Below are 22,605 nucleotides of genomic sequence, written 5' to 3'. Positions count from 1 at the left end.
GCTGTCAATAAAAACTAAATTTGCTGTTTAAATCAACTATGAAGACATGAAGATATTATTCAAAGACCGAGTAACCATAATGCATACATCAAATATGAAATGAAATAGCATTCGTTTATGGAAAACAGGCAAACATTTTATGGTGCTGAAAACATGCTTTATTAAATCAGTAATTCATAAAACTCAAGGAGGCTGAATATATGGGTACAACTACATAAATTAGTTCTAATAAATCAATGTGCAGGGTATTACATCCATGTATTTTTTCTTTTCTTTTCACAGCACATGAAGTCTCTGTGGTACATTACTTGATGGATACCCTGGCTGCTGACAAAGTGAAATTCTAATGCTAACACACACACAAACACACAAAATATAACCTAGCAATCCTCCAAGAGTTGGCACAGCTTCTGCAAAGAAGCACTTGAATTGATTTTACAATGAATGGCCAGGTGATGTTACTTTCATAAAATCAAAATTCAAACAGTCCGTTGCCAGAAACTGTGCACAAACATTATCATTAACTCATTGTGCAGGCCGCTCGCACATTGAGCTTGTCATTAAAATGGCGGTATGACTTCATCAGTCTGAACACAAGGCCTAGTCGCCCTGCTTACATGAGGGTAATGCAAACAGCACTCAAGGTCTTATGTTCAAGTCATAAATTAGTGTGTACTGCATTACTGCACGCACAATTGTACAGTGTATAACTTTGTCTCTCTGATTTTAGTTAACTTCAACAGGGAGCCTCTCTACCTGTTGAGGCAATCTTAAGACTTCAACTTATTGTTGAGGCACATAGTTTTGTTTCGTTTCAGGTTTAACAGGGTATTCGTTCCATGTGAAACTTTCTCCTGTTAAACATTTAGTTCCATTTGTTTCATTTGTTAATATTGTCATAAATAACAATTCATACATTTTCCATAACCGGTAAATTCGGCTATATACATTATGTACATGTCACAAAATGGTGCTGAACTTCTGATCATAATTATCCAATATGGCACATTTTATAACAACTTTAGACTTTAGTCTAGTTTGGCATAAATTAATGTCAAGTTTGGTAAAAAAAAAAAAAATAGTTCATATTTACAAGAACAGAGTATTTTTTTTTTCTCATTCTATAAATAAAAAGGATTTGAATGAGGGAAATTGGGTGAGGACTGTATTGCTATTATATAATTTTTTTTTTTTTTTTTTTTACATTGATCGAATCCTGACATTGACAGTAGTGGTATCAAATCCAAACTCGTTAAAAAGTTTTAAGGTGTATGCACCAGCATCAGTCTCTTTCACTCCACTTATAACAAGAGTGGTGACATCTTGAGAAGTATCAATCTGCAATCGTCCACTCTCCTCCTTGCTGGACAGTGTCTTCCCTGAATGTGACCATTCTATGCAAGGGGTTGGGTCTCCAGTGAAAGCACAGGCTACAGTCAGGACCTTCCCTGACTCAATACTGATATCTTGAGGAGCAGCCTCAATCTTTGGTGGTATACCTGGTGAGAGGACAAACAAATGAATCTGTTATTATGCTGATATAGCTCTGCCGATATCGGGTTTGTTGAACTGTAAATGTTTTTTGGCAAAGATGCACAGACTTTCCATCTCACCTTTGCGGCCATGAGAAATGGCTTTGATGGATGACCCCTCAACATGCGAGTGACTGGACATTGCCATCATACTGCTGGAGCTCATAGCTATCATACTTTCAGAAGTCATGGAGGTCATGCTAGACGCTGACATGCTCTCAAATTTAACCTCAGCCATGCTGGAACTGCTGAAGGATGTCTCTTGCATTTTTGAAACCGCATGCTTGGCAGAATAACTGCCCTGCATGCTTGTAGCATCAGAGGCTTTCTCCACAATTATCATTTTGGCAGGTTCCTCAACCAGAGCTGTGAGAGTACAGCAAATACCATGTCATTGATGCAGTTTAATTCATAAAAAGGTGCAAGAGGCAATTCAAATGGTGTAACTGGTCTCTGTTTCCTGTTTAAAACATTTGGGCATATTTAATGTAAAGTATACTGGAACATTTTTGATAGCATTGGTATTACTAAAATAAATAATGCTCCAGTTGCACCACTTCCAGATCGTACCTTTAAGGAAATTCATTTGGTAATACAAATACAAAAAATACAGTCTTTTGACTATTTTGACTTCATTCTCAAACATTTTTGTTAAATGGATCAAACAATGTGATGCATGGCTAATGGGTGGTAAAAATGGTTTGGATATTTATATCCTTGAAAATTCATGCTGTTAACATGTTATCACTATGTTATTTGGTGCCTTTTTATTTTGTACTGAGGTAGTTAAATTCAGTAGGTCAAAATGCAGTCCAACAAAGTCAAAAAGATCAAAAGAACAGTTCCATTTGTAAAAGTAATTGTTAGATTTTGTTAGCTTGAGTGGTGAGCAGTGATAATCAGTTATAATTAGACATGTGTTCTTACATACATGACATACATATTTGTTTTGATCATGCATTTTATGCAATGGACAGGATGCTCATACTAGGTTACTATAGAGTGTTAGTTTTTTTTTTTTTAGAAAGAGATCACTTACTGAGTACATTCAGTGATGCTGTTGCAGAGCACTGTCCAAATTTGTTCTTTGCTTTCACTGTGTATTTTCCGCTGTCTTCAATGGTAGCATTGTGAATCTCAAGTGTGTAAACATTCTTAGACCGGCTCAATTTCATGTTAGATGTAATAGATATCTGCAAAGATGAAGGGAAATTCAAATAATGTTAACAGACTGCTATGAGGGAAAACAAATAGACTGTTTTTTTTTTCTTCCCCGGAAATATAATGACAAGCTACTCACAACCGAATTATCCTTGAGCCACTCAATTTCAGGAGAAGGTTCACCAGTGATTTCGCATGTAAATGTGACATTTTGTCCCTCGTTTACATTCTTTGAGTGTGGTTGCACAAGGAAACTTGGTGCATTTGAGCGCATTGCACTGACGGTCATGTCAAACTGGCACTTGACTACACCATGTTCAGTTTTGGCCTCACATGTGAGAATTCCCTGGTCATGGTGGCTGATGCTTTTAATTGTCAGGGTGTGATCATTTCCTGACACACCGTATCTGTAGTCCTCTGAGTTTGATAGCTGGGCTCCATTCAGGATCCATTTCACATCAGAGGCTTCAGGGATGTTTGCTCGTAGTGTAACAGTCTGACCTTGACTCATCGTCATTTGGGTTTTTGACGCTTTAATTTCTGTAAAGGACTGCACTTCCTCATAGGCAGTCTCCTTTTTCACTATTTGCTCTGTCATCTCTGCTTTTCGTTCCATGGCAACTGTCGTTGTCCGTGCTGTAGCAGAAAGAGTAGTTCATTTTTATTAAAGTACAATTGTACACTGAACAAAATTATAAACGCAACACTTTTGTTTTTGCCCCCATTTTTCATGAGCTGAACTCAAAGATCGAAGACTTTTTCTATGTACACAAAAGGCCTATTTCTCTCAAATCTATCTAAATCTGTTAGTGAGCACTTCTCCTTTGCCGAGATACTCCATCCACCTCACAGGTGTGGCATATCAAAATGCTGATTAGACAGCATGATTATTGCACAGGTGTCCGAAAACCAGGGGGTCCGAAAACCAGTCAATATCTGGTGTGACCACCATTTGCCTCACGCAGTGCAACACATCTCCTTCGCATAGAGTTGATCAGGTTGTTGATTGTGGCCTGTGGAATGTTGGCCCACTCCTCTTCAATGGCTGTGCGAAGTTGCTGGATATTGGCAGGAACTGGAGCACACTGTCGTATTCGCCGATCCAGAGCATCCCAAACATGCTCAATGGGTGACATGTCCGGTGAGTATGCTGGCCATGCAAGAACTGGGATGTTTTCAGCTTCCAGGAATTGTGTACAGATCCTTGCAACATGGGGCCGTGCATTATCATGCTGCAACATGAGGTGATGGTCATGGATGAATGGCACAACAATGGGCCTCAGGATCTCGTCACAGTATCTCTGTGCATTTAAAATGCCATCAATAAAATGCACCTGTGTTTGTTGTCCATAACATACGCCTGCCCATACCATAACCCCACCGCCACCATGGGCCACTCGATCCACAACGTTGACTTCATTCTCAAACATTTTTGTTAAATGAATCAAACAATGTGATTCATGGCTAATGGGTAGTAAAAATGGTTTGGATATTTATATCCTTGAAAATTCATGCTGTTAACATGTTATCACTATGCCAACTACAAATTCATTTATGTTATTACTGAGGTAGTTAAATTCAGTAGGTCAAAATGCAGTCCAATAAAGTCAAAAAGATCAAAAGAACATAGTCCCATTTGTAAAAGGAATTGTTAGATTTTGTTAGCTTGAGTGGTGAGCAGTGATAATCAGTTATAATTAGACGTGTTCTTACATACATGACATACACTGACATCAGCAAACCGCTCACCCACACAACGCCATACACACTGTCTGCCATCTGCCCTGTACAGTGAAAACCGGGATTCATCCGCGAAGAGAACACCTCTCCAAAGTGCCAGACACCATCGAATGTGAGCATTTGCCCACTCAAGTCGGTTACGACGACGAACTGCAGTCAGGTCGAAACCCCGATGAGGACGACGAGCATGCAGATGAGCTTCCCTGAGACAGTTTCTGACAGTTTGTGCAGAAATTCATTGGTTATGCAAACCAATTGTTGCAGCAGCTGTCCGGGTGGCTGGTCTCAGACGATCTTGGAGGTGAAGATGCTAGATGTGGAGGTCCAGGGCTGGTGTGGTTACACGTGGTCTGCGGTTGTGAGGCCGGTTGGATGTACTGCCAAATTCTCTGAAACGCCTTTGGAGACGGCTTATGGTAGAGAAATGAACATTCAATTCACGGGCAACAGCTCTGGTGGACATTCCTGCAGTCAGCATGCCAATTGCACGCTCCTTCAAAACTTGAGACATCTAGGGCATTGTGCTGTGTGATAAAACTGTACATTTTAGAGTGGCCTTTTATTGTGGCCAGCCTAAGGCACACCTGTGCAACAATCATGCTGTCTAATCAGCATCTTGATATGCCACACCTGTGAGGTGGATGGATTATCTCGGCAAAGGAGAAGTGCTCACTAACACAGATTTAGACAGATTTGTGAACAATATTTGAGAGAAATGGGCCTTTTGTGTACATAGAAAAAGTCTTAGATCTTTGAGTTCAGCTCATGAAAAATGGGGGCAAAAACATAAGTTTTGCGTTTATAATTTTGTTCAGTGTATATGCAAATTTGCACAAAATTATACTTACTAAAATCATAATCTATTTTGAGTGCTAAATTGAGCATTACAATACCTTGAACAGTAACAGTGCAGTTTGTAGTAACAGATCCAGCTCTGTTTTTGGCTGTACATGTGTATACTCCACTATCAGAGACATCACCTTCGTAGATTTCAAGATGTGCTGAATCATGTTCTTCAAAGACTTCATATTTTCCACCTTGAGAGAGGGTCTGTGAGAAAAATGTCAAAATTCAATTTAGTAAATCCATTCATTATAATATATATATATATATATATATATATATATATATATATATATATATATATATTCATAAATAAATAAAAATCTCTTACTTTTCCATCCTTCATCCAAGAGATTGATGGCTTAGGCTCACCGGACACTTTTACTGTAAGCTTAATAATAGTATCTGCAGAGGCTGAGATGTCTTTTAGTTCTGCTGAGAAGGTTGGCTTGGATGTTTTTTCTTTTGGAGTAGGTGATTTTACCATGGGTGGGGACTTAACTCTTGGTGGAGATTTAATTGGTTCAGGTGATTTAATTCTCTGTGGAGACCTAATTCCAAATGGTGACTTTATACGGGGGGACTCTGGAGATTTCACTCTTGGAGGAGAAGCAACAACTTTCTGTACAGGTGTTGGTTTACGAACAGTTAGACTGAACTGTGCCTCCTGTTTACCTTCAGAGTTCTCCACCACTACAGTGTAATTACCTCCATCTGACGTTTCTACTTGGGTAATCTCAAAGGTAGATTTATATTCAGTTGAGGTAATATGGTGACGATGAGATGACACAATTACTTGTGCCTCTCGCATCCATGTTACAGTGGGTGCAGGCTCACCATCGGCATCACATGTGAATTTAACAGATTCTCCCTCAGATACTGTGAGTGACTGTGGTTTAGTCAGAATTGTAGCTGGGAGAGTTGGCTTCTTTTCCTCAACCACTTCTTCCACTACTGTTGTCACTTCTGTAGTTTCAAGTTTAGTCTCTGAAATTTTCTCAACCACAACTTCCTCAACTGCTGTCACTTCCATAGTTTCAAGTTTGATTTCAGATGTTACACTCTCCTCCTGAACAACAGTCTCAATTGTCTCTTCCATCTTTTCTGTTTTAGTTTCGGATACTTCCATTTGTGTTTCTGATACAGATGCTGCTTTTGTAGATGAAACGTGATAAACATCCGTTTTTGTCATCTCAGGGACAAAGGGAGTTGGCGGCTCCTCATCTTTACGTTGTGAGGCATATGCAGAAAATCCTCCACCAGCAACATCGAGAGTAGCATAATCAGAGGCCTCTCCCTTTTCATTTGTGCAGACAACACGGTAGGTGCCACTGTCCTCTTCCTGACAATCAATGATTTGAAGAGACAAAACGCCACTCATGTTAAACATACGGTATTTTCTGCTTTCTTCAATCTGCAGTCCATTGTGGTACCATTTAATCTGTGCTTCTGGCTTTGATTGGACATTCAGTGTGAACTTAGTGTTTTGACCAATTGGCACACGGTGAGAGCGCATTCTTACAGTCACTCTGGGAGCATGGTCGAGGGTAAAAGGCTGCTGGGTCACAATTTCGAACTTCCTCTCAGTTTTCAAGGCTTTCTTTCTTGACTCATACCTTGACATATAATCAATTTTTGTTGATAAGTCTGGTGTAGTGTCTGCTTTCTTAGTAGAATCAAGGCTGGGGGAACGTGGGCGTGTCTTTTCAGGTGACGTTGTTCTAACCATTTCTTTTTCTGCTTGAGCTGCAGAATGTTTCTTAGGACGAGTTACTGTAGCATAGCCAGGAGAGAATGATGTTCTAGGTATATCAGTTATGACTGCTGCCTCAGTTACTGCTGACACAGAAACTCTTGTTTTCTCCTTTCTTTTGACCTTTGTTTTCTCCTCGAACTCCATGTGCTGCAGTTGGCTTTTGTAGGAAGTTAATTTTGTGGTTGCTGTTACTGACCTAAGCAGTTCCTGATCCTCTTTTTCCTCATATAATCTTTGCTTTTGCCTTGGAGGTCTGTATGTTGCCCTATCGTGACGCTGACGTAAGTCAATATAGCTTGGACCAGCCTCATATTTAGATGGAATACGGTAGGAGTCATATGTTGGAACTTCCTCCCCTTCCTCCTCATCATATGCAGCTCTCTTAGGTGATGGGTGACGCAGTGCAGAGAGTTCAAAGCGTACAGGGCTAAGACTTGGTGGAGAAGCAGAATAGCCTAATTCAAGTTCATCCTCGAGTTTAAGTCTTTCTTCTTCTGTTCTCTTCATTGACAAGTATTCTCTAACAGGCAGAAGCAGTTCCTCATCAGAAAGATCACCAAGAGAGCGTCTCCTGATTCTGTAGTAAGCCTCCATCTCTGGAGAAGGTGTGCGGTGTCTTGCTGGCCTTACAGTCTCAAGGTCATCCTGTGAAACAGGAATATGCCATTTTGGCTTGTATTGGTCCTTAATTCTTGGCAGGGGTACTTCATAGAACTTATCCCATCTTGACAGCCGGATGCGCTTAAGTCTTTTCTGGGGGAACTTTTCCATTGGCTCTGGGAACTCATATTGATCACGGAGTTTCTTGTACCACTTCATATCAGAGAAAGGCACAAAGTGTTTGATTTCCATATCCTCTTCAAGAGCAGTAGGAGCTACAACACGAGGTGGAGGAATAACATATGGCATTCTCAGCCTCTTTTCTTCTGCTCTCTTCTTTTTCTCCTCTTTTTCTTTGGCTTCCTCAGCTTCGCTCTTGACTTTCTTGGTAGTGATTGCTGGCTTGAACATAGTTGCAGCTTCTCTTAGTGCTTGCTGTGCGACTGGAGTAAGTGGGGTAACATCGGCACCTGCTAGTATCTGAGTTAATCTTACTTTCTTGTCCATCTCTTGCTGATCAAGATCATGTTTCTTCTTCTTTTCTTTCTCACTCTCCTCCTTCTTGATGTGTGTCACACGTTCAACCTTGAGTGTGGCTTGGCAACTTGCAGACCCAGCTGAGTTAGTTGCAATGACTCTGTATATGCCAGAATCCTCTGGAAGAGTATCTCTTACATGTAAGACATAGTAATCTAAGCCTTCATGCACAACTTCAATTTGTGGACCAAACGCCAAAGGCATGCCATCTTTCTCCCATTTCAATGAAGGATGCCCTGACACTCTCATTTCAAAACGTGCACTCTGACCTTCTCTGCATTCCAAGTTAGCAAGAACACGTTTGAACATAGGTCTCAAGGTGTTATCAGCAGGAGCAGGACGAGGGATCACTGCGAGACGGGCCTTGCAACTGTCATCACCAAATCTGTTCCGTGCCACAACAGAGTATTCCGCATCATCATCTGGGTCAAGCTTGTGAATAACTAACTGGTACAGGCCCTTATCACTAATAAAAGTGTATTTCTTGTCATCATCTCCTGGCATAATCTTTTGACCAGTTTTCAACCACATCACACGTGGTTCAGGATGCACTGTGATTGTGACACCAAAGCGCACATCCTCTCCAATGTATGCAGTGCGGTTACACAATGGCAAAGTAAATTCAGGAGGTCTTTGGAGTAGTCTTACTGTGTCAACTCTGCGTTTTACTTTCTTTACAACACGTGTAGTGTAGAACTCACGATAGGATCTTACTCCTTTGACAAAGAGCTCAGAATAGGCACTGTCCTCACCATACTCATTGACAACTTTACATCTGTATGTTCCATCATCAGTTCTTGTGATTCCCTTGATAGTTATGGTAGCAAGCCCATCTTCGTAAGTAATTTCATATTTAGCACCTTCTTCTAGTTGTCTTACTCCACAGTACCATGTTACTTCGGTGCTGCTATCGTAGTTATCAATGTTGCAAATGAGCTTGATATCATCCCCTTCATCAGCAACACTGTGTTTAATTTGTCCTGCAACTGGTCCATGTTCAAATGGTGCAATCTTCACTTTAGAGACTGTTACTCCCCGCTGACTTCTGATAGCACCACCACTGGCAACACGAGCAGATGAAACAACAGTGTTCCATTCTTTCTTAACCATGGCTTGGTAATATCTCTTATGGCGAGTAATCTTGATGGACCTAGTGCTTAGCTGCTCTGAGTTCATTGTCAGCCAAGGATGATTCAAAGCCTCAGCAGCGGTCATACGATGTTTGCGCTCTTTGGTTAGTAGGCGGTCCACAAAGTCTAATGCCTCAACACTTACATGCTTGAAGGCTTCATCATCAAAACTGTACTCAGAATTGCAAATGCTCTCAATCATTTGCTGATTAGTTTCAGCGGCAAATGGATTAAGTCCACTTAGAAGAACATACACAAGGACACCGACAGCCCACATATCTGTCACAGTGCTAACCATCTCATTTTGATGAATTTCTGGTGCCGCAAACTCAGCTGTCGTGTACTGAATCTTAATTTGGTCCCCAGGTGTAAGGTGTCTAGACTGTCCAAGCTCAATGATCTTGACATTAGTTCCCTTTCTTGTGGTGTACACTATATTTTCAGGCCTGATGTCAAAGTGGCCATAACTCTTGCTGTGAAGGAATTCAAGAGCTTCACATACTTGTCTTATATAGTTAACAATTTCGCGCTCATTGAGCTCAAAATTGGCTGTACCAAGGCGCTCAAATATGTCCACACCAGAAATGAACTCATAAATCATGACTAGTTCTTCAGGGCAGTCAAATGACTCATGTAGTAACAGGAAGTTCTTGTGGCGTGCCACATTCAGTGTTGCAATTTCTTTCTTCACTAATGCCTGATCTGCACCTCTAACTTTGACAAATTTAGCCATGTAAGTTTTCTCAGAGCTGGTTTCAATGCACCGGTGAACAATACCAAACTGTCCACGGCCAAGCTCTTCAGCAATCATGTACTTGTTGTGGACATTCTTAGCCTCTGAATGAGGAGCTTTGGTTTTGGAAACTGGCCTGGTGTCATCAACCTCTTCATCATAGTTGAGAACTCTTGATTTGTCTTCCTTCGTTACAACAGGTCCACTTGTCTCAGATGGTGCACTCTGACCAAATTTATTTTCAGCTATGACACGGAATTGGTAACTTGTCTTTCCAAACAGATTGACAACAGTATAGTGGGTGTCACGAGACTGGCCAACACGAATCCATCTTTCTGCTGTGGTGGCACACTTTTCTATGATATAGTTTGTGACCCTACTTCCACCATCATTGGCAGGTGCTACCCAGTGAAGTGTTACAGAATCTCTCGAAACATCACTGGCTTTGATGCCACGTGGTGGATCAGGCACATCCGCAACATCAAGCTCAACTGTTTGCTGGTCAATTCCAAATCTGTTTTTGGCACATACAATATAGAAACCAGCGTCATTCCTTTCTACTCCATTCTGGAATACAAGAGATGTGAAGGATCGTGTGACAATGACTTGATAGTGTCCATTATTATCAAGAAGGTCTTGTCCCTTCTGCCAAGTGATAACTGGATCTGGTTTTCCACTGAATGGAATTTTGATGTTGACCACTTCACCACGAAGGGCAGGGATAGCTTCCTTTCCTTGCAGATTCTTAGGTAGATGAATCTTAGCAGGGACTGAAAAAAAGAAGAAAAAATTAATGCATCACTTTTTTTTTTTTTTTCCTACAGAGAGAATTATGTACTGTATAGCCAGATAACGTGTATACAAATATTTGAAGCTTACTTTCAACATCTAGAGAAACGGTAGCAGAAATGGATCCACCCTGGTTTGTTGCTCTGATCTGATATACAGTTGAGTCTTCTGCATCACAATCAGCAATAACAAGCTGATGGTAGCCTCCCTTGAATTCTTGGATCTTGATTTTGGTGCCATCAGCTTGAATTTCCTTACCACGCTTGAACCATTTTATTACAGGCTTGGGCTGTCCTGTTATCTTGCAGACAAATGTTGCATTGCTCTTTAATTTTACACTCATGTTTCTGAGGTCTTCCTTGAAAGCAGGAGCACGCACTTCAACATCAGTCTTTGGAATGGCAGGGTCAGATACTTCACTGAAATCACTTTCTCCACCAAGGTTTTCACATTTCACCCGGAATTCATACTCAACACCTTCTGTCAGGCCCTTGACAGAATAAACAGTCTGGTGGATTTCATCTGTCGTAACTGCAACCCATTCACCCTTCTTCTTATCTTGCTTTTCAAGACAGTAGTTCTTAATTTTAGAGCCTCCATCACTGAGAGGTGGTTTCCAAGACACAACACAGGAGTTTTTGGTAAGTGCAGAAACAACTGGTTTTAATGGTGCTCCTGGCCTCTCTGTAAAACAGATATTTTAATTTGAGAAACAATAAAAAAATAACATCAAAGTTGTAGTTACTTCTTTAATCATGTTTCTTCATTACTTACCTAGCTGACTCTTGATGAGGATAGCAGAAGGAGTCTCCAGTGATTCACTATTGCCGTAACGATTTTGTGCTGAAACACGGAAGAAGTATCCCTCATTTTCAACAAGGTTAGGAATTCTGCATGAAGTGCCAGTGATAGATGAAGATACAAGTTCCCACTCTGCTTCTTCCTTGTCTTCACGCTTTTCCACAATATAATTTGTGATCATAGATCCTCCATCATCTTTGGGAGCTTTCCAGCTAATAATCACAGAATTCTTCAATAGTGCATCAAGAACAAGAGGACCTTCTGGCATAGCAGGTTTATCTGAAAACACAAAGAAAATGTTAATTGGTCTTATTTTCATTAATACCCAGAAGATTTTTAAAACAATTTATTAAGGATTATTAAGCATATACCTAAGATTTCAACATGAGTTACAGTATCTGCAGCCCCGAAATGGTTGTTGATCCTGATTCTGTATTTTCCTCCGTTTACTCTGCGCTGTACGTTTTTGAGAATCAAATGAGTATAGTGCTCTGTATTTTCAATTATTACATTCTCAGAGGGCTCCAAAGCCTTGGCTCCATAAAGCCACATGATCTTAGGCTGGGGTCGACCAATATAAACAACATGTATGCGCACTGTGCTACCACATGTCACAAAGAATTTGTCTTTCAGTGGCACTGGGAACTGAGGTGCTGCTTCAAGGACAAGCGATCCACTGGTCTCACACTCCCCAGCTTCATTCACAGCCTTGCATGTGTACAGACCCTCATCTTCCTGTTGATCGGTTGAAATGGTCAGTGTATGATTGCGGCCATCAGAAGTCGCTGCATATTTACGACCTTCTTTGATTTCCTTTCCACCCTTGTACCATTTAATTTCTGGAATAGGTCTTCCAATAATTTGACATTTGAGAGTTGCAGTTTGTCCTAGTTTGGCAGTGACTTCATCCATCTCTTTCCTGAGAGCTGGTTTATTTCCAACTAAAATAAAAAAAAGAGGTTTGTTTTTAGTCAAATCAATTTCTCCTCTAAAAATGCATTGGGATAAATATTTGATAATATTACTGCCATAACTAAACACAATACATACAACAATACTTCTTATGTTATTTCAAACCATACTTACCACCCAGTTTAGTTTTGATGCCAGTTGCTGTTCTGCGTGGTCTGCTAATTCCGGTTTCATTTTCTGCAAATACTCTGAATTCATATTCAGTTGCTTCTTGTAGACCACCCTGAGTGTACTGTTTGTCCTTTGTGCGCTCCTTATTGCATTTCTTCCAAGCACTCTCTCCAGACTTTCGGTATTCAATCCAGTAGCCAAGAACTGGTTTTCCACCGTCACATGCTGGAGCTTCCCATTTAATTGTAATGTAGTCTTTGGTAACAGTCATAGTGTCAATTTCTCCAGGCTGGCTTGGTTTATCTAAATAAATCAAGAGTGCAATAAAATGTTGTTATTTTTAAAAATTTAATCAAGAAAATGTTGAATCAATTAATGAACAGAGGACACGTTATGAATAACCAGGCAAAGTAAGAATGAGGTCATACCAAATGGATCTTTGCATATTACTGAATCTGATGCAGGTCCTGGTTCACTCTCTCCAATGTCATTCACAGCAATAACACGGAACTGATATTCGGAATCAGTAGTGAGCTCACTAAGAGTATACATTGTTGAGGTAATCTTTGTCTCATGACGAATCCACTTATCAGACGACACTTCTTTGTACTCAATGAAGTAACCAGTAATACGAGATCCACCATCATCTTTGGGTTTAGTCCAAGCCAAAGCAGCAGAATTCTTAGTAACATCCATAATTTCTGGTGAAGTGCCTGAAGCCTCTGGGACACCTAAATATTAATAACATAAAAAGAAAGAAAATGTTTTTATGTTTAATAACAAACACACATTGCCTAGAAATGAGATCACTGACGAGCACTTACAAATGGGAGTCTTTGGTACAACAGTTGTCTCTGATTTCACGGAGTTGCTTATTCCAAACTGGTTCTCTGCTGTCACCTTGAAGTGGTATTCAACATTTTCTTGTAATCCCTTAACCACAAGGGATGTGTCAACTACTCGCGAATCAACCGTGTACCAAGCTGCTTTTGTTACTTCACGTCTCTCCACAATGTAGCCAACAATTTCGGAACCACCATCTTCTGTTGGTGGTTTCCAGCTAACTTTTACAGAATGTGCTTGTATATCATCAAATCTAAGAGGGCCTTCAGGTGCAGATGGGCGGCCAATAACCTTGACCTTTATAGGAAGCATCTTTTTTCCACACTTGTTTTCCAGATGGAGATAGTAAACGCCAGAATCAGACCTTTCAGCTAGTTTGATTACAAGCTCTGATGCGTCTTCACTGGAGGCAATCATTGCACGGTTGGTCACCTCTGATCCATCCTTGGTCCATCTGCAGGTAGGAGTAGGTTTGCCTTTGATGGGCACTGAAAGTTTGATTACTCCTCTGGATCTGACCACAAGGACATCTTTGTATTTTGCCTCAAGATCATAACTTGGAGGATCTGAAACAGCACATTTCAAATGATTATATTATTCAGGACATATAACATTTCACACACGTAACTACAGGGAGTTAATGATAGGGTCATAAGATCTTACCAAGCATCTCTGTTATAGTCACAACTCCTGGTACTTCAGCGGGTTCGCCTGGTCCACCAGCATTGCAAGCCATAACACGGAATTTGAATTCTTCTCCTTGTGGCATTTGTGTCAAAGTATATTCACAGATCAGTGAAGGTGTAGCATTACACTTCATCCAGGTTACTGAACCAACCTTTTGCATCTCAATTAGATAGCCCGTAACTTTAGCACCACCCTCTTCATCTGGGGGACTCCAGGCCAAAGACACAGAAGATTTTGTGGTATCTGTGACTCGTGGGTTTTGAGGTGACCCAGGTGGATCTGTAGGGGTTATGTAATTGTTTAGTAAGTGATAATAATTGAATTGACCAAAATTCTGTGTCAGTTTGTACACACACAAATGTATTAATAGTGAAATTTTGCTTACCAACAGGATCAGTTGCTACTGCCGGTTTAGAAAGAAGGCTCGGTTTGCCAACACCACGAGCATTGATGGCTGTCACTCTGTGTTCATATTCCAGGCCTTCAATTAATCCAGTGGATCTGTATCTTGTCATTGTCACTGGATTTTTATTAGCACGGATCCATCTATCGGATCTGACCTCCTTGCGTTCAATAATGTAGCCGGACACCTCTAAGCCTCCATCCTCATCTGGTGGCTCCCATGCAACAGTCATGCCATCACGTGATACATCAAATACAATGGGTCTTCCAGGCGGTCCGGGAATGGCTGTAACGACAATACGAAATTGTGATCAAGTAGGTCTAGAATATATACATCATATAGATATCATATATATGGTATTTTTTAAAACATGTTTTTCTTACATTTGGAGCTCTTGCACATTACGATTTCTGACTGTAAGTAATCCCCATTGCCATAGCGATTGGTTGCTGCAACACGGAACACATATTCATCGCCCTCTGTCAATCTGTCAAATTTGAATGTTGGTCTAGAAACTGATTCCGACACAGGTACCCATCCTGGGCGATGAGCATCACGTTGTTCAACCACATAGCTGCTAATTGGTGCACCACCATCTCTCGTAGGTGGATTCCAGCTTATTGTGACTGATGTTGCATCAATTTCATCAAATCGGATGGGTCCTTGAGGCTCATCAGGTTTGGCTACAGAGAGAGAAGAGGTTTATGATTGATACTGAAACTCAACCATTTTAAAATATCTAATTTCATGCAGGGGGCTGTACTTACAAAGAATGACGACTTTGATGTTTTCAGTCGTTACTCCAGTTATGTTTTTCACCTCAAGTGTGTACACACCACTGTCATCAATGGTAGTGTCAAGAATAGTTAATTTAGAGAATTTTCCAGTTGACTTTATCTTCACACGCTCCACAATCTTTAGCCTATTGTCATTAAAGAACCAGGAACAAACTGGTGGTGGTCGTCCTATAATTGGCAAGTGAAGCTCAAGGGGTTTGCCAGCCAAAACACTTATTGTCTTCTGTGGAATAGCTGATAGATCAACCTTTGGCATGACTGAAAGAGGAAAAAAAGCATAAACAGAGCGACATGACAAACAAATGACAGCATCTTGTTATTTTTGTTATTATCCTAATACATACCTCTTTGTTCTTGTACTGTCACAGCTGTTACAATTTCTTTTGGCTCACCAGCTCCTCTGCTGTTGACAGCACGTACCCTGAAGAGATACTGCTCATTCTCATTAAGTGATGTGATAGTGAACTCAAAGTCTGTAAGTTTCAAAGTTGCCACCTTCATCCACTTGTCAGTACCAGCTTTACAAGCTTCAACAATGTAGCCGGTGATTCTGCTGCCTCCATCATGTAAAGGTTTCTCCCAGGCAAGTGATACACTAGATTTGGTTACATCTACAACTTCAAACTTGGCTGGTGGCAGTGGAACTTCACACACCAGCACAACATCGCCTGTCTCACAGGGTTCACCAACACCATATATATTCTCTGGTAAGACTCTGAAATAATACAGCATTCCTTCTGTCAGACCAGTTATTTTGTATGATGTCTTGCTGCATTTGGATGTGACAGTTTTGTATGCTCTCATTGATGCCTCTCGTCTTTCAATGATGTAATTATTGACAGGTGCTCCGCCATCAACCTCAGGAGCATCCCAAGAAATATGAGCAGAATCTTTTGTAAGCTCTTTCATCTTAATTGGGCCAGTTGGACCAGGTGTATCTGAGAAAGAATTCACAAACATGCTGGTTAGACATCATTTCACGGTATGTTAATATATGCACTAAATCATTTCCATGATGTAATATGAGAATAAATATATATAAATTAATATACCATAGATTTTCACAAGAATGCTTGCATCCTTCTTCCCAGCTGAATTTGAAGCTTCAATTGTATATCTACCAGCATCATAGCGGTGCACCTTGTCAATAATGAGAGTTGTAGCAGTATTGGTTACTTCAATAAAGCCACGATTTTGGAGGTCCACACCAGGTTTGGTCCAAGTTACAGTTGGGATCGGTCTACCAGTAACGGTAATATGGAGGCGAAGAGAGCTTCCTGCTCTCAGACAAATTGTCTTTGTCAGCTCATCAGGCAGCTCAAGGTCAGGAATTTCTGGGATAAAGAATAAACAAAACAAGAGAGTTTAGTAGAGAAGATATTTACAAAGATATTGGACATTACTTCTTTCTTTCATTTGTACATATCAAACATTGACAGCATACAAAAATTTGAAATGTGTGAACGTACCAATTCTTTCCACAGGCTCAGTCTCTGCACAAGGATCACTGAAGTCACCCATTCCATTTACATTGACCGCTGCAACTCTGAAACAGCATTTTTTGCCAGCAGAAAGACCTGTAACTGTGTGTTCTGTCACCCTAAGATTCTTTTCATGCACTTTTGTCCATTCCTCTGCCCCAGCTTCTTGCATCTCAAGAACGTAACCAATAACATCAGCACCTCCATCTTCAACTGGTCGTGTCCAAGCAAGGCTAATACTATCTTTGTGTGTGTCTGTAACCCGTGGAATTGAAGGTGAACCTGGAGTGCCTAAAATGGGGGATTTAGCATAATAAGGTAAACAGTTGTAACAACAGTAAAATACACATTTAAATGTTAACAATCAGGTTGTTTCAGAAAAACATACCTGTTGGTACTCTACATACTGCATACATTGACACTTCACTAGGTTCACTATCACCAGCTGCATTCATGGCTGTAACGCGGAACTGGTAAATGTTGCCTTCATGGAGGCCAGTGACTTTGAAGGATGTGTCCTTGAGAACAGAATCTCTGTTAACCTTGATCCATCGAACACTCTTTCTTTCACGGAACTCAATCAAGTAGTTTGTGACTTCACTGCCACCATCACTCTCAGGCTTCAGCCATTCGATTGTTGCATAGTCTTTTCCAACTGCAAGGATTTCTGGAGCTCCAGGAGGTGATGGAACAGCTGTAATTGGAAATTATGTGGAATATTGTAACATACAACACTACAAAATACCTAAGCTAATGTTTTTAATATTAATCATGGCACTTACTGAATGAGTTTCGGGCAAAGATGGGGGTAGACTGTAGTGCCACACCAGATCCATACTTGTTCACACCTCTCACACGGAAGATATATTCGTTGTTCTTGAAAAGTCTTTTAATTTCACATGTTAGGGCTTTGCATTCAGCCTCCATGATAACCCAGTTAAGTCTATTGGTATCCCTTCTTTCAACAATGTAATGTGTGATGGGGTCACCACCATCCTCCAGTGGCTCTTTCCAAGACACTGTGCATTTTTCCTCAGATACATTGCTGACTGTAATCTCCTGACAGGGACCAGGTGTATCTTGGAAAAGAAAGATTATCGTATGAATGAAGTGACAACATATTTGGGACTGGAGATACCATTTATATGGGACTTGAAGGTGTCGTTCACATATGCTATTGCTGTATGTTTTTTGCACACTTACCAAGCACTTTAACATTGACCTCAGCGGTTTTTATTCCACTTGCATTTTTAACTGTCAGAACATACTTCCCAGTGTCATCTCTGTCACAGAACTTGATGATTGCCAGAGCACGGGTACTTGAATACTGGAGAGCATATTTTTCACAAAGCTCTAGCTCTTTTGTACCCTTGGACCAGCTGACTTTAGGCTCAGGTTTACCACCAACAGCAGCATCCAGCACCAGATCAGATCCAGCTCTAATTACAACTGTGTCCACAAGGAGTTTGCTGTCCAGCTCTGCTTTAGGAGGAACTGCAAAATAATTTAAGTGTCATGAGTATTTAGGCTCTCCTTTAATAAAAAATATTAGTCTTAAATGTTTAATGAAAGAACCATGTATGATACATACTGTATTCTGCTTTGCATGTCACTGGTCCTGTTGAAACTGATGGCAAGCTCAACACTCCATTTGCATTTTTGGCAATTACACGGAATTCATATTCTTCTCCTTCTCCCAGTGCAGTGATAGTGAAATTTGTGTCAGTAACATTAGTGTAGTTACACTTAAGCCATCGACCTTCTCCAGTGACAGTATATGGCTTGCGCTCAACAATGTAGCCTGTGATTGGGCTTCCACCATCGTTTAGGGGCACAGACCATTTGATTGAGACTGTTGATCTTGATACATTTGTAACGTCTGCTTTTCCTGGAGGATCTATACATTTGTATCATCAAAGAATACATGTAAGTATTGTTTTTGCTGATCTAGACTGGAATTAATTACTTTTGATTGTGATGTACTTACCAACTGGATTTTGTGCCACAGCTCTCTTTGATGCTTCACTTGCTTTGCTGAGGCCAGCGCTATTCATTGCATACACTCTGAACTGGTACTCAAGACCCTCAACAAGGCCTTCCACCTTGTAGTAGCATTCAAAGCAGGGAATCTTGTTTTCTCTCACCCAGAGAATTGTGTTACGCTCCTTCTTTTCAATCCAGTATCCAGAGACTTTGCTGCCACCATCATGGTACGGTTCCTCCCAACGAATGCTCATGCTGTTGGCAGTTACAGCGAACACTTCTGGCCTTGTTGGAGGGCCTGGAGGAACTGTGAAAATGAAAACACATAATTAAATATTTGATATTTGATCATTTATACAGTATCTCAAAAATGCTAATTTCTAATTAGCTATTACATACCAAATGGATGCTCTGCAACAATCGTCTCAGATTCTGTTGGTTTGCTCACACCAAAACGGTTTTCAGCACAGATACGGAAAGTATACTGCATGTATTTAGTCAGATGTGAAACATGGAAAGAAGTATGTTTTACACTTGAATTAATAAGCTGCCAAGCAGTGGAGCCAGATTCACGCTTCTCAACAATGTAGTTTGTGATGTCTGTTCCGCCATCATCCTCAGGCGGATTCCATGAGAGTACACATGACTCTGATGTAATTGAGGAAATCTCAATAGGGCCCTCTGGAGGACTTGGTCTGCCAATAACATTGACAGTGACAGTAAAAGTCTTTGACCCAGTGACATTCTCAAGGGTGAGGAAATATCTGCCTCCATCACCTCTCATGCAGTCTTTAACTGTGAAAGTGGTCCTGTTTTTGGTAGTCTTAATTGAAACCCTGTCAGTTTCTTTCAGCCTCATTTCCTCAAGCTTCCAGGATACCTTCGGAGCTGGTCTTCCGCCAATTGGAACATCAATCTCAAAAGATTCACCAATCCTGCTAGTAATGAGTTGGTTGGTGATACCACTGAGATCGGCAGTAGGTTCAATTCGTGGCTCTTTAATAATGACTGAGGAGAAAGCTTCTCTTGGCACACTGAACCCAGAATCATTCTTTGCCTTGACACGGAACTCATACTCACTATTCTCTGTAAGTCCTTCAATTACGAGGCTTAGGTTTTTTGTTGAACCACAAACAACCCATTTATCTGCATCTTTTGCCTTGGATTCCACACAATAGCCTGTGATACGGCTTCCTCCATCATGCTCTGGCTTGAGCCAGGCCAGGGTTGCTGATGTGTCAGTTGTATCCATGATATCAACTCTCTTTGGTGGAGCAGGTTCAGCTGTGGCAATAACTGGATCAGGCATTTCATATGATTCACCAAGACCATACTGATTCTCAGCCATAACTCTGAAGAAATAAGGTACACCTTCCAGGAGATCAGAAACTCTCAAACTTGTTTGAGTGGTCTTGGGTGCTGCCTCTGTCCATGTACGACGGCTTGCCTCACGCTTCTCAACAATGTAATGATGAACACGTGCACCACCGTCATTGGTAGGAGGTTCCCAAGCAATTGTGAGAGCTCCTCTTGTGACTTCCTTGATGGAGAGAACCCCTGGTACACCAGGTGTGTCCAACACTTTGACTGCAACAGTGATAGATTTATTGCCACTACTGTTCTCAAGAGTGAGAGTATATTTTCCAGTATCATTTCTAGTGCAGTTTTCCAGTGCCAAGACTGTGAATGTCTCAGTGGTGGTGATGTCTGTCATAACACCAAGTTCTCCATCTACTTTTGTCCAGGAAGCTGTAGGTGTTGGCTTTCCCTTAAAGGCAATATGTATACATACACTTCCACCATTTTTCACAATATGTGTCTGTTTGAAGGATGCATCTATGTCAATTTCTGGTGCCAAGAGCCTGTCTATTGCCTGTGCAGACTCAGGTATTTCTTTGGCTTCACCTTTTCCAACAGAATTGACTGCACAAATACGGAACTTGTACTCTGCACCAGTTTCCAAACCAGTGACATTGTATCTTGTGACAGCACAAAGATCCTCATTGACTCTGTGCCATTCCGCTTCAGATCCCTTGCACATCTCAATAATGTAGCCATGGATTTCCATACCACCATCATAGGCAGGTCTGGTCCATTCCAAGCTGACAGATGTATTGGTAGTGTCAGTCACATTGACAATAGATGGGGCATCAGGTTCTTCCGTTGGCTCTGCACATTTAATTGGCATTGAAATGTTGCTTGGTGCTCCAATTCCAGCATCATTTACAGCATACACACGGAATTCATACTCCACATTCTCAGTGAGATGAGTCACTCTGTGTGCAGCCTCAACAATGGGTTTCCTTGTTAGGACTTTCAGCCAGCGACCAGACTTCTTTTCACGTCTTTCCACAATGTAATATTTTATTGGGTTTCCACCATCATGTGTTGGTGGAGCCCAGTTGATTGTGATACTCTCTCCGTCAACATCTGTTGCATCTGGAGTTCCAGGAGAATCTGGAACAGCTGCAGGGATGAAAAAGGAAGAAATTACAGAAAGATTTTTTACAGTGTTTTACATGAACTTTGAGAAAAAATATAGTTCAATATAAGCTTTTTATTATCTTACTGTATTGCATCTGTGCAATCACAGGAACTGAATCCAGTGGTCTGCTAACACCAAACCTATTGACTGCAGAAACACGGAACTGATACTCATTTGTCTTGATCAGTTTGGTGGCAGTGTATGTGCTTTCCAAGCACTCGTCCGTAACAAGTGCCCATGAAATTTTAGAGGTTTCACGTTTCTCAACAATGTAATGAGTGACCTCAGAACAACCATCATTCTCAGGTGGATTCCATGTAAGTGTTACTTTGCCCTCAGAGATATTTGAGAATGTGATTGGTCCAACAGGTTCACCAGGTGTATCTAAAAGATAGAAATTATAGAAGCATATAGATTAAAAATGTGAATCTTAAGAAAACATAGTGATTAAAGGGTGGAATGAATAAATAGGAGGGATAAGGTACAAAAATTATTCATACCAAAGACTTCAACTTTCATTGATTCCTTTTTAGATCCTGAGGGATTTATGGCTTCCACAGTATAAAGACCGCGATGACTACGGTCAGCATCTCTGATAAAGAGGGTACTTGATCCAGAAATTGTTGTGATATCAACCATTTTCTTGGTTAATTCGATATTATCTTTGTACCAGGTAACTTTTGGTGTTGGTCTCCCTATGATTGCTACTTTTAGCCTGATGTTTTCTCCAGCTTTAATAGAGACTCCCTCAAAGTATTCCTGTCCAAACTGAATGTTTGGAGAAACTGAAAGAGATACGATTATGCATTTAACATGCAGTATGTAGACCAGCATAAAAATTCCATATAAAAAATGCTGAACACTGAACAACGACAAACACAATATAAACTGAATGTACTTACGGCTCTCATCTCTGATTAAGACATATCCAGAAGACTGAGAGGGTGGGCTCACTGTGCTGATAGCATTTCTTGCTATGACTCTAAATTCATAGCGTTCACCGCAAGCAAGACCAGTCACTGTAAATTCTGTGTCAGTCACATTTGAAAAATTGGTCTTTAACCACCGTCCCTTGCCCTGTCGTTTCTCCACATTATAGGCAACAATTTTGCTTCCACCATCACGCTTGGGTGCTTCCCATTTCAGTTTAACTGATTCACTTGTTACATCAACGTAGTCAGGGGTACCAGGAGGATCTGAAATTAAAATACATTTTATTTA

At 40.7% G+C, this 22,605-nt stretch overlaps 1 protein-coding gene across 23 annotated transcripts in view; it reads right to left on the bottom strand.

Moving 5' to 3' along the window:
* Positions 1-135: 135 nt before the first annotated feature.
* ttn.1 (titin, tandem duplicate 1) overlaps positions 136-22,605 on the bottom strand; it is a 140,013-nt gene continuing 117,543 nt past the window's right edge. For 22 of the 23 annotated variants that reach the window (XM_058786720.1, XM_058786724.1, XM_058786732.1 and 19 more), the window contains 28 exons: positions 22,287-22,580; positions 21,885-22,169; positions 21,469-21,768; positions 19,299-21,365; positions 18,904-19,206; positions 18,508-18,813; positions 18,120-18,410; positions 17,699-17,995; positions 17,305-17,610; positions 16,905-17,207; positions 16,488-16,769; positions 15,780-16,373; positions 15,406-15,693; positions 15,022-15,321; positions 14,621-14,923; positions 14,212-14,514; positions 13,530-14,114; positions 13,134-13,436; positions 12,709-13,008; positions 11,994-12,563; positions 11,596-11,901; positions 10,912-11,505; positions 5,608-10,802; positions 5,327-5,483; positions 2,833-3,329; positions 2,572-2,725; positions 1,614-1,898; positions 136-1,499 (listed from right to left, as the gene is read on the bottom strand). In XM_058786720.1, the coding sequence (XP_058642703.1) occupies positions 1,201-1,499; positions 1,614-1,898; positions 2,572-2,725; positions 2,833-3,329; positions 5,327-5,483; positions 5,608-10,802; positions 10,912-11,505; positions 11,596-11,901; positions 11,994-12,563; positions 12,709-13,008; positions 13,134-13,436; positions 13,530-14,114; positions 14,212-14,514; positions 14,621-14,923; positions 15,022-15,321; positions 15,406-15,693; positions 15,780-16,373; positions 16,488-16,769; positions 16,905-17,207; positions 17,305-17,610; positions 17,699-17,995; positions 18,120-18,410; positions 18,508-18,813; positions 18,904-19,206; positions 19,299-21,365; positions 21,469-21,768; positions 21,885-22,169; positions 22,287-22,580 (16,067 nt within the window). In that variant the 3' untranslated portion in view covers positions 136-1,200. The remainder of the gene's footprint in view (positions 1,500-1,613; positions 1,899-2,571; positions 2,726-2,832; positions 3,330-5,326; positions 5,484-5,607; positions 10,803-10,911; positions 11,506-11,595; positions 11,902-11,993; positions 12,564-12,708; positions 13,009-13,133; positions 13,437-13,529; positions 14,115-14,211; positions 14,515-14,620; positions 14,924-15,021; positions 15,322-15,405; positions 15,694-15,779; positions 16,374-16,487; positions 16,770-16,904; positions 17,208-17,304; positions 17,611-17,698; positions 17,996-18,119; positions 18,411-18,507; positions 18,814-18,903; positions 19,207-19,298; positions 21,366-21,468; positions 21,769-21,884; positions 22,170-22,286; positions 22,581-22,605) is intronic. The other variant, XM_058786727.1, reaches the window with a different exon arrangement.

Source organism: Onychostoma macrolepis, chromosome 09 (genome assembly GCF_012432095.1).
Source record: "Onychostoma macrolepis isolate SWU-2019 chromosome 09, ASM1243209v1, whole genome shotgun sequence".
Taxonomy (NCBI): domain Eukaryota; kingdom Metazoa; phylum Chordata; class Actinopteri; order Cypriniformes; family Cyprinidae; genus Onychostoma; species Onychostoma macrolepis.
Note: the sequence above shows the minus strand (reverse complement) of the source record. Positions and strands in the feature narration are given on the sequence as shown.